The sequence below is a fragment of the Chiloscyllium plagiosum genome, chromosome 4 (assembly GCF_004010195.1).
Source record: "Chiloscyllium plagiosum isolate BGI_BamShark_2017 chromosome 4, ASM401019v2, whole genome shotgun sequence".
NCBI lineage: Eukaryota > Metazoa > Chordata > Chondrichthyes > Orectolobiformes > Hemiscylliidae > Chiloscyllium > Chiloscyllium plagiosum.
In genome coordinates, this window is record NC_057713.1 from 108,191,645 (window position 1) to 108,208,751 (window position 17,107).

The 17,107-nt window shown below is 39.1% G+C and overlaps 1 protein-coding gene across 6 annotated transcripts in view; it reads right to left on the reverse strand.

Moving 5' to 3' along the window:
• Positions 1 to 17,107, reverse strand: part of fbxl2 (F-box and leucine-rich repeat protein 2) — a 174,262-nt gene that overhangs the window by 42,440 nt on the left and 114,715 nt on the right. For all 6 annotated transcript variants that reach the window (XM_043688899.1, XM_043688900.1, XM_043688902.1 and 3 more), the window contains 2 exons: positions 4,232 to 4,306; positions 1,244 to 1,374 (listed from right to left, as the gene is read on the reverse strand). In XM_043688899.1, coding sequence (XP_043544834.1) covers positions 1,244 to 1,374; positions 4,232 to 4,306 — 206 coding nt within the window. The remainder of the gene's footprint in view (positions 1 to 1,243; positions 1,375 to 4,231; positions 4,307 to 17,107) is intronic.

Here is a 17,107-nt window from a genome sequence, read left to right on the forward strand (position 1 = left end):
TCTCCCCATCTATCCTAGCCCAAAGCTGTACAGATTAGGTGGATTGGCCATGCTAAATTGCCCCTAGCATCCAAGGATGTGGAGGCAAGGGTGGTTAGCCAAGCAGTTATCGCTGTTAACATATGCCTTTTTTCTTTGGATCACAGCGAAAGAAGAATGGCTAAATGAGCAGTAATAAATGATGGGTTATGAGGATGGTGTTTTGGGGGGGTGGGGGGACGGGGTGGAAGAGAGGGGGGAAGAGAAGGAGGTTCTGAGCAGGATGCTCTCCAGAGGCTCAGTATGAACTCGATGGGCCAAATGGCCAGCTTCCACATTGTAGAGGTTCTATGATTCTGTCCAGACCCTTCAGTTTTGAAAAATATCCATCAAATATTTTAACCATTTCTTCTCCAAACTCTCCAATTTATCTTCACAACTGAAGTTTCTCATTTCCAGAACCATTCTTGCGAATCTCTTCTGCATTCTCTCCAATACACTCTCAACTTTCCTATTATGTCGTGCCCAGTACTATTCGTAACAATCCAGAAGACCACCTTCAATTGGTTCAGTGCAACTTCCTTGCTCTATTAAGGTGGCCGAGCATACTGCTTTCTTTACTAATCACACCCTCGACCTGAACTACCATATTTAATGACTTGTGCACACATTCATCAGGTCTCTCTTCTCCTACACACCCATGAGAATAGTACCCTTTATGTTATACTGTCTCCTCATGTTCTTCCTAGCAAAATATATCTCCCCACACTTTATCACATTGAACTTCTGCCATCCATCTGCCCATTTGACCAACTCATCAAAATTCTCTTGAAGTTATACACTATCTTCCCCTCAACATGCCCAAGTTTTATACAGCAAAAATCAGGAAAAGCAAGGATTCCAAAACTGATCACCTGGGAACCACACAAAAACCTTCCTCCAGCCTAACCAAATCTATTGACCATTGTTTCCTTTCACTCAGCCAAATCTGTGACCCTGTTTCTTTTTTACTGTCTCTTTTATTCCATGAGTTATAACTCTATTACATCCTCCGCTTTGCCAATGTTTCTCCAAGGAAGTTATATCAAGATGGACAGAAACTGAAGTTTCTTGAACATGGGACCAGACACCCAAGTGCTTCAGACGTTCTGTTACAGTAAGGCAGTGTATAAATATAAGCTGTTATTATAACTACTTGATAGTTATGATAAGTTCAATACCAGGGAGTTTGAATAAAGTTGAACTTCAGATCTGCTTTACTCACTTTAGTCTAGGACAATTCAATCCCAATGCTGTTATAGAAGCATCTGTAATGTTTCCACATCCAGACACACACAGGAACTGAAGTTTATGGCAGCCTCTGCAAACGCTTACTAATCCTTCATCTGTGATTTGCTTTGAAGGCAAACAAAATTATGGGTCATTAATTGGTTTGGAATGGCAAGTTATCTACAAATTGAATAAAAATCGGTTCAGTCCCTGGCAATTCAACAGAATCAAGAAAAATTTGTGGTTAACCTTAAAGCATCATCACTCAGTACTGAAAGGTGCACCTTACAGATAGCCTGGCTTTCAAGAGGCATTCTATCAAAAGCTGACCAGTTCCAGATTGGAAATTTGAGCTGATACTCGATTGGATGGATCAGCTTCACTGCAATCTCAGCACAGCACTTGACAACTTACTGCGAAATAAGGGGTGGAAGATGAATAAAATACTCATGTTCAATGTGCACTACAATTTGATCGGTCTTGGAAGTTATTATTGCTCATTTGGCTATTCTTCTTTGGCTGTAATCCAAAGAAAGGAGACAAAAGTTAACAGTGATAACTGCAAGGCCATTAATCTATGGAAATAACTTCCATAATGACCACATTTGGGTTCGAGATATTCTTGCATTCAAAGTGCAAAACCGATGAAACAACCATGCTAATGAGCTTGCAAAGAATGGGATTCACTCTTCTTGTTTTCATTGATTTCTACTCCAAATCTAAGCTGGGAGGTGCAGCAGTGGCAATCTTCTCGATCATTTGAGTTCAATAATTACAGTAGAATGATAATTATCCCTACAGGCTGCAACACCCATGACTGCACATGAAGCGAGGAATTTGTAGAGATTGTTTGAGGTGATACACAAGTGGAGGGGGTTTTTATCTAGGATTCGACAGCAGTAGTCAATCCTGCTGAGGAGTTCACACTGGCTACAGGGCATATAATCACACAGGCAAGTTTGACTAGATCAAGGCCAGGGAAATATCCTGCAACATTTTAAACATAAGACCATAAAAAACATAAGATATAGGAGCAGAATTAGGCCATTTGGCCCTTGTGGTCAACTCTGCCATTCAATCGTGACTGACATATTTCTCAACACCATTCTCCTGCCTTCTCTCTGTAACCTTTGATCCCCTTACTAATTAAAAAGGGGTCTTAAATACACTCAATGATTTGGTATTTACAGCTTTCTGTGGTAACGTGTTTTAGAGATTCACCACCCTCTGGCTGAAGAAATTCCTCCCCATTTCAGTTCTAAAGGATCATGCCTTCGTTCTGAGGCATTGTCCTCGGTCCTAGTCTCTCCTACTAGTGGAAACATCCTCTCCACATCCACTCCATCAAGGTCTCTCAGTATCCTGTAAGGCTCAATGAGATTTCCCCCATCACCTTTCTCGACTCCATCGAGTATAAACTCAGAGTCCTCAACTGCTCCTCAGATAACAAGCCCTTCACCCCCAGGATCATTCTTGTAAAACTCCTCTGGACTCCCTCCAATGTCAGCACATCTTTCCTTAAAACTGGGGGCAAAATTGGTCACTATTCCAAACGTGATCTGAACAGAGCCTTATACAGCCTCAGCAGAACATCCCTGCCCTTGTATGCTAGCCCTCTTGAAATGATAGTTAACATTGCATTTGCCTTCCTAACTACCAAATGAACCCGCACGCTAACATTAAGAGAATGCTGAACCAGGATTTTCAAGTCCCTTTGTGCTTCAGATTTCCAAAGCATTTTCCCATTTAGAAAATCATCTACGCCTACAGTCTTTTTACCAATGTGCATAACCTCACAATTTCTCACGTTGTATTCCATCTGCTACTTGTCTGCCCATTTTCCTAGCCTGTCCAAGTACTGCTGCACCCTCCTCGCCTCCTCAACACTAATCGGTCATTCCATCTATCTTTGTCATCTGCAAACTTAAAAACAATGTCCTCAATTCTTTCATCCAGATCATTAATGCAGAAGGCAAATTGTTGTGGTCCTAACACTGATCCCAGCGGAACTCCGCAGTGACGGTCTCATTGTTGCTAAATACTATGTTCTTAAACTATGTTATTTTTAGAAAGTTGAAACAAAGTCGTTATTGTTCACAGTGGGCAGTGTTCCAACAAATAATTTTGAAATACTTATGAAAAATACCAAAATTGGTTAGACATGCAGCAACAGCACAGAAAAGTAGTTGCCTAATCAAATAGACTAATGTTAAAATACTCAAACAACACTTATTTAAAAAGTATCAAGGAAACCTGGGAAAGGCTTGCTTTATGGCTTGTATTGTGTGGATCTACCAAACAAACCAGAAAGCTGGAGATGTCAAATGAAGAACAAAAATATTTTTAGATTATCTATTACCAATATAACTATAATAGAATCAAATTACAATTAAACTCAAGTTGAATGTAGTCATGAAGAACAAAGCAAACAAACGATTATGTCTAGTATTAGTTTGTTATACAAGAAAAGAGTTGAAGTCATGTACTGCATTACAAAGAAGGGATGAAATACCTAAAATTTTCCCAACTACTCTTCTGCATTCCACTGACTGATTACGAAGCAATTCTCGCCTAAACATGCAAACCAGTTAGCTCATTCCATGCGAAGAAATTGAGTGTAATGTATCGCAACGAAAAGGGGAGGCAAAAAAATACATTTAACCTTTCTGAATTTTTATAAAATTTATACATGCACAATTTTGTACACGGGTGAATTCTACCACTTGGTCTCCCTTTCTCCCACATCTTACAAAGCTAAGGTTGCATACATTTGACACTAAATATTGGTAATTATGGACAAGAAATGAAGATCCATGGATTTTTAAGTCAAAAACTTAGTTATGCAAGTTATAAGCATTATTGATTGTCCTGCAATGTCTATATTATATAAAGTGACATGTTCCTATGAACCAAGATCAAATCAAATACAAACACCAGATAATATACAATTCAACTGTAAAGTAGGCAAAACAAAAGTACTTACTGAGCATGCCTGCAAATTAAGTGTTACTAGTTCTGGACAGTGAATCTGTATGTGTTTCAATGAGTCATCGTCCAACTGTTGGGGAAAAAAAAAACACTATTTGCCCTATTTGAGATAAGAAAGCAGATCAATGGCAATCAGAACATACATGAATGTTAAATGAGACATGAAAGCACTCTTGTGGTGTTATTTTCTTTAGGCACATTATATTTTTCAACCAGAAGTCCTCAGTGTAATATTCTATTAACTGGGTTTAGTAAAATTAAGGCCAACTCTTATTTTAAGAGATTTAAACGTGTGAAAAATCCCTTCAACTATAAAGAAATTGTGGCACTTTAGTAACACAAGCATTTACTGATGCACACTCTAATCCAGCTACTTAAAACCCATGTACTTGGATTCTCTCATTTAGGACAGTTTGTATTGATGTAAGGATAGGGGAGCAAGAACTGTTATTAAACAATGTTGGAGAGGCAAATTAACACCAACAGTGACATGTCCACTAAACTAAAGTGTTTTGGAATCATATCACCATTGGTTTTCTTGCATTCTTTATTCACTAGAGTAAGGTGTCCAGATTTTTTTTTGTCTGAAAACCACTAAGTTTCAAAATGCAGCATGCTTTTGATCCTGGGGCTGCTGGATTTGAGAGTGCATGTCTGTATTGTTTTCAGCTAATCACTGAGGTGCAGAAGCTATGCCCAGTCAATATTTAGTAAATTATACCGAATTTAAACCTACTTATAGATAAAAGTCAATTCAATTTGGTATTTCAAGATATTCTACTTTCAAATAAAACTTGTAATATAAATTCTTGATTTTATCCGGAATAAAATCTATTATACAGACAATACAAAGAAATATTTTCTTAAGATGGACAGGATATGCTGCATCTACCTGGTACATTTTGATATTCAAAAAGGCATGGTCGCCACAAAAGGTCCTGGAATGATGCAAAACAATTTCACAGCAGAAATGATCAATGTAAATCACTTGCCAAATGATTTTCATTTTAATTTCTTAGACGTGGAATCTTAATTGGAGAACTCCTGCCAATTACTTTGTGAGCAAATTAACACTGTCATTTAATGCCCATTACTTCCACAATTTGGAATACTATACACAAACTTTATTGTAGCATGAATAAATGAAATATGAAAGAGTTATTATAATGTTGCTTTTTTAAAAAGTCCACCCTCAATACCATCCTTAAGTCAATACAATAATTCAAACTGTATAAAAACGTCATCATTAGTAACAAGTGATCAATACAAGCATTTACTAATGCACACTCTAATCCAGCTACATCAAACCCACGTACTTTGATTCTCACATTTTGGACAGGTTGTATTGATGTAAGGATGGGGGAGGCAAGAACTGTTATTAAAACAATGTTGGAGAGGCAAATTAATACCAACAGTGACAGGTCCATTAAAACTTGGCCATCAGCTTTGCAGCATGCAAGTGCATGACAGTTAGGTGGTCTATTTAATCACTTCAATACTTAATTATTAATATAAGTGGAACGGATTTTGAAAATAAACTTCAGGCCTTTTGAGTAGGTAATAACAGGGAATGCTGGCTGAGTAAAAAAAATTAATACAAACATATAAAGGATATTGTTACACAAGTTCCTCAGGTCGAACTTGCTTTATCTGACTTTTCCATTATCATTAGATAGTAAATAGGCAATACTTACTGCTGGTTAAACAACAGTCAATTCAAATTACAACTTTTCAGATAGTGATGTACCCAACATTTTCAACTGATGATTACTATACACTAGAAGTTTGTTTTTTAAAATGTTCAATCCAAATCCACACTTGAGTTTTATTTCAGTAAAGCACACTCTGTAAAATTCAAACTCCACTATAACAAGCTTCTCATAATTGTACAATCGATTCTCATTCAATTGACTCTTAAAGTAGTATATCTATCACTTGTGTCCTCATTCCATTAGGTCTGAGGCATTCCTTCAGACAATGTTAGATGACAACCTTTTTCTTTTTAAGAAAAAATATAAAACTTTTAAAAATTATACCGGTCATTCTGCTACAACACTCACTTCATTAACATTTTTTGCAGCAGAGAGCAGTGGGAGCTGGGCGGAAGTAAAGTCGGAGCATAAAACCGGTCGGGAAGGTAAGTGATTGTTATTTGAGTGGGTGTGTTCCAGACCCAGGTCCTACAAAGTAGGGCCTCCTCTAACCTAAATTAAAAGTCCACAGACTTGCCCCAAACAGAGGGTCCAAGGATGTTCCTGTGGATTGAAGAGTGAGGCTTTAGCTAAGGAGTCTTTGACAAGGAGGTTGAGTGAAGTGATTACGCCACAGTTGAAGAGGGTGAAGACATGACTGCCAAGCTGGTTCAGTGTGCTACGTGCTTGATGTGGGAGGTCAACGACTCTGGTGTGTCTGGCTCGTACAAGTGTGCAAAGTGTGTGCACATTCAGCTACTGACAGAGGATATTGCAGCACTGATGAAAGAACTCGAGGACCTCAGGCTCATCCGAGAGAACGAGATCTTTCTGGACAAGACCTTCAGCGAAGTTATTACACCGACCATACCAGAAGAGAGCAGACGATGAGGAAGGCAGAGAGGAGACAGGTGCAAGAGACGCCGGGGGAAGTACCTGTCAGGAACAAGGTGAATCTTTTGGAAACAGTAGAGACAGATGACACTGCCAGTCCGCGAGGCGGCCAGGTCTGTCAATCAAAGGTTGGCATGGAGGCAGAGCGGAAGAGTCGGACATCGCAGAGAACCGTGGTAATAGGGGACTCCATAGTGAGAGGAACTGACCAGGGTTTTTGTGGCAGCAGGCAGGACTTAAGGATGGTGCATTGCCTTCCTGGTGCCAGGTTTAGAGACATCACAGACAGCGTGCAGGACATCCTCAAGGACAAAAGTGAAGAGCCAGAGATGGTGGTACATGTCAGCAAAAATGATGTCGGGAAGAAGAGGAAGAACATACTACAGCGGGACTTCGGAGAACTAGGAAGAAGGCTGAAAAGCAGGACGTCCAGGGTGGTTATCTCCGGTTTGCTTCCAGTTCCTCGGGCTGGTGAGGCCAGAAACAGGGAGATAATGGACTTGAACGTGTGGCTGGGAAACTGGTGCAGGAAGCAAGGATTTAAATTCTTGGATCACTGGGGTATGTTTTGTAGTGAGCATAAGTTATACAAGAGAGACGGTTTGCACCTTAATAGGTTAGGGACCAGCATTCTGGCAGGCTGGTTTGCTACTGCAACACAGCTACGTTTAAACTAAGTAGCTGGGGGGAGGGGACAAACTGGATGTTTGCACCTTAATAGGTTAGGGACCAGCATTCTGGCAGGCAGGTTTGCTACTGCAACACAGCTACGTTTAAACTAAGTAGCTGGGGGGAGGGGACAAACTGGATGTTTAAAAAGGAAATTGAAGGGAAAGTTAGAACAAGGGAAGGGGACATGAGATAGCTTTGGCAAATGGAGTTAAGGAGAATCCAAAGAGATTCTATATAACATTAAAGATAAAAGAGTAACTAGGGAGGAATAGCGCCCCTTAAAGATCAATGTAGTCTTCTTTGTGTGGAACTACAGGAAATGGGTGAGATACTAAACAAATATTTTCTGTCATTATTTACTGTGGAGAAGGACATGGAAGCTGGAGAACCTGGAAAAATAAATAATGATGTCTTGAAAAGAGTTCATATTACAGAAAAGGAGGTGCTGGAGTTTTTAAAATGCATAAAGGTAGATAAATCCTCAGGACTTGATCAGGTATTCCCCAGAACTTTGTGGGGAGATAGAGAAGAGATTGTTTGGCCCCTTGATGAGGCATTTGTATCATTGTTGGCCATGGATGAGGTGCCAGAGGACTAGAGGTTGGCTAATGTGGTGCCATCATTTAAGAAAGGCTGTAAGGCAAAGACAGGAAACCGTAGACTGGTGAACCTTACATCAGTGGTGGTAAGTTGTTAGAGGGGATTATAAGGGATAGGATTTACATGCGTTTGGAAAGACAAAGTCTGATTAGAAATAGTCAGCATGGATTTGTGAAATCATATCTCACTTACTTGATTGAGTTTTTTGAAGCGGTCACAAAGAAGATTGATGAAGGCAGAGTGGTAGACGTTATCTATATGGACTTGAGCAAAGTGATTGACAAGGTTCTGCATGGTAGACTGGTTAGCAAGGTTAGATCATATAAGATTCAGGGGGAACTAGGCAATTGATTACAAAATTAGCTTGAATGTAGGAGACAGAGGGTGATGATGGAGGGTTGCTTTTTGGACTGGAGGCCTGTGAAAGTGGTGTCCCACAATGGTCAGTGCTGATCCACTGCTTTTCATCATTTATATACCTCCTATGTAAATACCTCCGATGTAAATATAGGAGGTATGTTTAGCAAGTTAGTAGATGATAGCGAAATAGGTGGTGGAGTGAAATGTGAAGAAGATTATTTCAGAGTGCAATAGGACTTAAATCAAATGGGCATGTGGGCCAAGAAGTGACAGATGGAGTTTAGTTTAGATAAATGTGATGTGTTGCATTTTGGTAAGGCAAAACAGGGCTGGACCTATACAGTTAATAGTAGGGCCCTGGGCAGTGTTGCTGAACAAAAAGACGTAAGGGAGCAGGCTCATAATTCCTTGGAAGTTGAGTTGCTGTTAGACAGGGTGGTCCTGCCTTCATTGGCCATAACAATGAGGATCAGAGTTGAGATGTCATCTTGCAGCTGTCCAGGACATTGGTGAGGCCACTTTTGAAATACTGCATGCAATTCTTGTCACTCTTTTATGGGAAGGATGTTGTTAAACGTGAGAAGGTTCAAAAAAGGTTTACGAAGATGATATTAGGTTTGGAGGATTTGAGCTATAGGGAGAGGCTGAAGAGTCTGGAGCTTTTTTCCCTGAAGCATGGGAAGTTTATAAAGTTGTGATGGGCATAGATAGGATGACTGGCCAAGGTCTTCTTCCTAAGCTGGGGGAGTCCAAAACTAAAAAAGCTGAAAGTGAAAAGGGAAAGATTTAAAAAGGACCCGAGGGTTAACTTTTTCATGGAAAGGGTGGGGCATATATAGAACGAGCTGCCAGAAGAAGTGGATACAATTGCAACATTTAAAAGTCATGAATGGGAAGAGTTTAGAGGGATATAGGCCAAATGCTGGCAATGGGACTAGATCAGATTGGGATATCTGGTCGGCGCGGATGAGTTGGACTCAAGTGTCTTTTTCTGCGCTGTATCACTCTTTGACTCTGTGATGCTATAATAGGATATTACACAAGTGGAGGTTTGTTAAACTGCTGCACTTAATATTTGTGATTACTTCCCAATGATTTGAGCTATAGTACATGTCCAAATGATCCTTGAGTTCAGTTTAAAGAGACAATTAGTTTATTTAGTGAATGGTGGACATTTCAGAATACAGTTTTACAATTATTCCTAATTTTATAGTTTGACCAAATGTATAATTTTTGTTCATCATGCAACGTGAGTGAATCATTATCCTTGAAGCAGTGTCATCCCTATAGAACAAGTGCTATTCATTTTAAACAAAATTATTCTCGGAATTCTGTTTTTAAATCACAAATGATACTGGCTGTGACTGAAAAATAAATTTCTCATCTAACTTTTATTTGGTCACATTTAAAGTTTGTCATTGGTTTCCTTTTCTTTATCAATATCTCAATGTCCTCAATCCCAATCATTATGATTGATTTCACTCCCCACCCACATCTTATCCATTTGCTTTTTTAGGCAATCTCAGTGTTCGAATGACCCCAAGCAGAGGTTCAAACTCCAAATTTCATCCATTGCAAGTTTTAAATAATTCCACCTCTGTAGAATTACTCACCATGTTGCAACTTCACCTCAACTGCTGCTAGAAATTTTATTCACAACTTCAACTCTCATCGCGACCTAATTTCTGTCATGCACATTGTGATTCTTTGGTTTTGTTATGCCCTATTGCAAGTAAGCCCAGTTCTTTTAGCACATAATATTTGCACAACTTAGGCAGAGGATACATGAAATGCATTCTGCCTGTTCGGCCCAACCCACCTATATTTGCATCTTCATTGTCATCTTTATTGACAATCTCCCGGTACAGCAATTTCCAAGGGTCAAGCTGGCCCCAAACTGAATATGGAAAATGTACTAGTGCTGCAGATTTGCAAGGCCTAGAAGTTATTTGATAGTTATCTTTGGAACATTGGATCATTGTTAAAAAACATGGACAAAAATATTTCAGGTCCCAGCAATTGTCCTGCTGATTCTGAAAAGACCATTTATCCCCATTAGAAAATTCAAGAGATCCACCTTAGATCTTCTATATTAAGGAGGCAGTGGAGGCCCTGTCTCTGGATTCATTTAAGAAAGAGTTGGATAGAGCTCTCAAGGATAGTGGAATCAAGAGTTATGGAGATAAGGCAGGAACAGGATACTGATTAAGGATGATCAGCCATGATCATATTGAATGGTGGTGCAGACTCGAAGGGCAGAATGGCCTACTCCTGCACCTATTGTCTAAGATTGCGCTGTAACGTGATTGACGAATTGGGAATACTGTTTCTAAAGTGTGAACTTTTAAAACATCTGTCAGCGGTAACATGATTATATTGCCAAAACTAGAGGGTAATTTTTCTATAATGCAGGGTTTCTCAAGTTCGCAACTATTACATTATAGAAGAACTACCTGTATTCCTTTTCTTTACTCAAAGTTCAAAGTGTCCTTTTCCCCAGTATGTCCAACAGCTTCTTACTGAAACAAATCAAATCAGCGGTATTATCACTAGACTATTAATCCAGAGATCCTGGTAATATTCTGGGCTTGAATCCTACCATGGCAGATGGTGGAATTTGAATTCAATAAATATCTGAAATCAGGAGTCTAACAATGACAATGAAACCATTTCCACCGGTCAGAAAATCCCATCTGGTTCATTAGTGTCCTTTAGGGGAGAAACCAGACGCCACCACCTGGTCCGGCTTACATGTGACTTCAGACCCAAGTAATGTTGCGACCTTTTGACTGCCCTGGGAGTGTAAAAATGAGTAATAAGGAATGGGTAATAAATATGGATTTGGTCAGTGACACCCACATCCTGTGAGTGAGTTAAAAAATGACTGATTGCTGCTATCTACCCATTTCAATTTGGAGATATTTCCATTCTCCAGCATTACAAAACAATAATCAATCCTGTCTTTTGTCAGTCACACATTTCATTGAAAGTAAATTACTCCATGTTGACTTATCAACGTACCACTCAATGAGTATGCAGCTGAATCCCTTTTCAGAATTTTTTTGATTCTTCTGATGAAAATGTTGTCTACCAATTCACCAAGACTGAGCTTCAGCCACTACGCAGGTTTTACTGCGCTTCTGATATTTTTAGGTTCCCAAGATAGACGTCAACATTTACCTCCTTTTTGCAAAAGTAAACAACAAGCTTTCCTGCACTTGAGATGCCATCACAGAAGTTTGCACAAGAACCATCACTGAAGCAACAAGTTTCACCTTCCCAATAAATGCATATTTTAAAATAAAACTATTTTTAATTTTCTTCAATGTTTTATTTGCAAAGATATCTTGCACCTTGAGGCTTTCATAGGTTATAGTCAACTCTAATACTTAAAAATTAGCATCTTCCTTTGTTTGGGTGTCCGGATAATTTAGCTGTTCAAATAGACTGCATTTCCTCCATTTCGCTACATTGTAATGCCCTACTTTGACTAGTAGCAATGGGGCTAACATTTTCCAAATACAATTGCTAATGCTAAGTGACACTTGATTCATTCTGCCTGACTTCTAATCCAATTTAGTCAATAGCCCCAGAAGCCCGACTTTGAATTCTGCTTTAAGCTTACGTATGACAATATTTTCAAATTCATTGTTCACACCCAGCAAGAAATAATTAATCTATGTGTACTGTAAAGGTGCTTTAATGTAGCTCATTATGGTGCCAGAAAAATAACTGAAGAAAACCCAACTTTACTAACTTTAATGAGAAGTACTGAACTCCAGAAATATCATTTAGGCTATACATACATGGGTGCAGTTAGCGTCAGTCCTGGGGAGGGGGGAAGGCGCAGTGATGTGAGTGTGTGTGTGCACATGCAATGAAAAACTTTCCTCTTAGGCTGATGTCCTTGAGAACATGCAGCTTTAACATTGATTAATTTGGACTCTCTAAGCATTTGTTGATGAAGGCAAGAAAATTTTCACAATTGTTTTCCTCATCATTGGTGAATCTATCCTTATATCTTGTTAACCCAGATTTCTTCAAATTCTTGTGTCATTGGCTTTACTTTAAAAATCCAATCAGGAGATACCTTTTCCGTGCATTGCCACTTATGGCTTCGGGCTGGTTGTCCCCCATCTGGCACCTGTATACGCTTCAAATTCTCTCAAGCTTTGTTGTTTGTCATCTATTATTAACTTGTCTTCTATTTTATTAATGGATACTATGACTTCCAGATCACAATCCCCTGCCCATCATCTGGTACATTTATTCAGCTTCAAAATTTTCCATGGTCTTCCCTGCTCAACTTCTCAGAGTTGCATTTCTCCAAGGGCTAGCCAGTCTTGGTTAATATTTGACTTCAGTTCTAATTTTAGATGCTGGCCTATCGTTTTGATGGCCGATGTGAGACTTAATCCCAATCTGTCCATCAAACAAACAAACAAACAATTGCCGAGATCGACAGCACAGAAAAAAGGCCCTTTGGTCTATCTAGTCTATGTCAGTCAAAAAATGATCACCGAGCTATTCTAATTCCACTTTCCAGCATTTGATCCACTGTCCTTCATGCCTTGGCATCACAAGTGCACATCTATACTTAAATGTTATGAAGGTAGCTACTTCCATCACCCTTTCAGGCAATGAGTTCCACATTCTTACCACCCTCTGGGTGAAAAATGTTTTTCCTCACATCCCTTCACTGGAGCATAGCAGGTTGAGAGGTGATCTCGTGGAAGTTTATAAAATAATGAGAGGTATAGATAAAGTTAATAGTAGTTGTCTTTTCCTTAGTATGGGGGATTTCAAGACTAGGGGACATATTTTTAAGTTAAAAGGACAGAGATTTTAATGTTTTCTTTTACAGAGGGTGGTGTGAATGCGTGTGGAATGAACTTCCTGGGAAAGTGGTGGATGACTGATTACGTACAGCCCACGATACTGCAGACAATAATTTACAGTTCGGCTAATCTGTCAATTTTTAAAACTATTACTGTTCCTTTTACATACCCCATTGCTAAAAGGGCTTTCAGTTGCCATACTCAACTATTACATTTTTATAATGGTTGCAATGTTTGACACGGTCATATGCTTTCATAACTGCAGCCAGTGTTTCACATACTGGTTTTCAAAACAGTTCTCTCATTTTCAGTTATAGAGTAATACAGCATAGAAACAAACCCTTCAGTCCAACTAGTCAATGCTGAACATAGGAAAAAGACAACTACTATTAACGCTGTATCTACAGGTCTCATTACTTTATAAACTTCTATCAGATCGCTTCCTGACCACCTACTCGCCAGTTTCAAGAATAAAAGACATGATCCTTACATTAGGTTTGACCTATACTTTCTATGATAGACAAAGGAAGAGTTAAAAATAACCCATTTATGACCACAACACGTCCAAATGTGGCTCTGCAAACAGTTGGTTGCAAAAATCCTGCATTCACAACTCGATTTCCCACGAATATAACAATAGGACATAACAGGGTCTTACAAATATCAATTATTGACTTACTAGATTATGAAAGCTGCTATTCTTCAAGTCAAGGAATTGCAGTTATTAAGCCGCTACCAATATGACTAACAGTTTTGGCTCAAAATCACCTGCAGAACCATGCAATTAAATGGAGGTTCCAAGCAGCATGACACCACATCGGAGCCAAATGAGGTAAAACATTCTGTTAGTAATGCACCAAGATAGATTTACACACACCTCATAAGTGTATAATTGTGCTTTTTAATTTAATTCAATGATACCAATGACAGCTAACAGTGTGTTTCCATATTGACGATTGAGTGTCACTTCATGAATGGTGGTGACCAGGAAATCGGACAGAACAGCACAAGCCATGGAGTCAGTGGTGGTGACCAAAAGCACTGTTTTAAGCAGTACCAACATCTATGTGAAAGTTGACACAGATTTAGTAGATCGGACAGAAACAAGACTAAGGATAAAGGCCTGTGGCACATCAGAAAGGAGTTTGGTGGCATAGGATAAAAATAATTGAAGATATATAGTGACTGCACTGAAACAGTTCAGAACTGTTAAGTTTCAGTTTTTAGTTTATTCCACCTTGGCCTTTATTATACAACCTCTCAAATCAAAACACTTAAAATAAATACCCTTAAAGTCCATTGCACAATATAATCTAATTTTATACCCTGCAATATTAGAGACTTGAGACAAAAGTTCTTCAATACAGTTATCTCGCAAAAAATTCTCCCTCAAAACTATTTTTCATCCAAACAAAATGCCACCTCAACTAACCATTTTAAATTAGGGTGATTACCCCGAGCACCGCTCTCACAAAAGCAGAAAAGTATCAAAAATACATCCTGGCCAATTACCATCCTATTGTCTTATTCGCAATCATTAGTAAATTGAAGTAGTCATAAACAGTACTATCAGTGCACCAAAAGCAGCTCAGTTTTGCCAGGACTGTGGCAAACCACATTAAAATCTTGGTCCAAACAAGGACACAATAAGGCTAAATTTGGAAGGTTATGGCATGATTTCACAGAATCATACATGTTGCCTGGGATGGAGCATTCTAGTTATGAAGAGAAGTTGGATAAGCTTGGGTTATTTTACTTTGGAGTAGAGAAGGTTGAAGAGGGGATCCTGATAGCAGTGTTTAACATTATGAGGGCCATGGACATGATGGATAAAAGTAGTGCTTTCCTTAGTTGAAGGGTCAAGAACAAGGGGCAGAAAGGCAGGAGACGAGGAATAACTTTCACCTCGAATATGGCTCAGGGTTTGTAATGTGCTGCCCAGGAGGATAACAAAATACAGAAGATAGGAGTAGGGTTAGGGTTTTCGACATCCTACTCCCATTCAATATGATCATGGCTAATCCCTTTAGTCACAAGAACTTTATCTACCTCCTTCTTGAAAACATTAATGTTTTAGCCTCAACTTCTGTGGTCATGAATTCTATAGGCTCACCACTCTCTGGGTGAGGAAATTTCTCGAAATCTTAGTGGGAGGATAAAGACACCAGGACAGTCACAGCCAATCACTACAGTGGATCTGTTCATATTAACACAGTAAATTATAAAGTACTGAATGCAGAAACACAGTAATGGAAGGATTAACTACAGGTAGTTCTCAGATAATGTGTGTTCCGGCAAGGTGATTTGTTCATAATGTCGCTGAGGAATTAAGGAAGAGTATCTTCAAGAATGTTTGCTTCTTCACAATAGCATGATTCCAGCGGTGATTGTTTCGTATGCTTTGTTCTGCGCATGTATTGATGCCCACATCAAAGCCTTTGCACATCCGTCAATGTCAGCAGCGGTCTTCAACCTGTTCTGCACATGCACCAATGTCAACTGCCAACACAGCAGCCTTCTGAGGGAGAAACATTGAGCAGCTTCCTGTGAAAGACACACTACTCCTAGATTATCCCTTTAGTGATAAGAATGTCAGCAGGAAGTATCCTGGTGATAAAATTGCAGATGATGAAAGCAAAAGAAAGGCTAGAACACTGGAAGAGAAGCTAGATATTATAATGTGGTTTGAGCAGGAGGAGAGAATATATGATATAGCTTACTTATCAGGAATGAGGGAATCTACCTTATGCACCATGATGACCGTCTGTCCCTGCATTAACAATATTTTTTAAATGTATTGTGCTAAATTTACTTTTGTTTCATTGATAAAAATGATTTTTACCTTTATTCAGTCTGTGCTATGCTTTGTGTTAGACGTTTGGGTGATTTTTGAGCAATCAAGTGATTTGAGTGATCGTGAGTGATTTTTTTTGCTGGTTTGCCCCAAACCAGATTATTCCCACAGCCCCTCCTACTATTTATACTAAGCGATTTTCTATTAAGTGAGGTTTCACTGGAACGCAAGTGCGGTGTTATAAGAGTACCACCTATATTTAGCAATATAACCAGGGTATATAACATACCTTTTTCAGTTTCTCCTATTTTACTTTTGGTCATCACAGTGCTGCTTTTTCACTTTACTCCATCTCATCCTACCAGTCATCTATTTCTCATTCAACTCCATTTGTAAATCTCCTGCCGCAGCACTTCTCCATTTGGTCTTGGTCACTTCCTTATGTCTGGCAGCGCCATCTAATACATTGCCCCTTTCAATCCACTACAGAAAACAATTAACTACTTTCTTAATACTTCCAGAGTTTTCAATGACTACCTAATGCACTGGTTCCTGATTTTGTGTTTTCTCACTACTCCACTGATCTTAGCATCCACATCTCATTTGTATCCAGTTGTTTTCCCTGTCTACTTGATGTTTCCCATGTTAATGCACTATAAAGCAATAAAGAATCCCATAACTGGCTTGTATATTCTTCCTTTCCGTTTCCACAATAATTTTCTATTATAAAACACTTTACTACACTTCTTCCAATTACTCCAACCACAGCTAATCAGTTGTTAATTTCTATTTCCAAACTTCTATTTCCTGCCACCATTGATCCCAGATACTTGAAACTATGTAGTTTCGACAAACCTTCATCCATAATCTCTATACCTTGTCTCTGGTCCACTTTGCTAGCTTCAAACTGATGCTCCATAAGTTGGGTCTTCAGTTTCTGGTCTTCATACATCGACAAAAGAACTCAATTCCACTGGTGAGGTGAGAGGAGTGTGACTGCCCTTGCAAAAAGGCACCAGTTG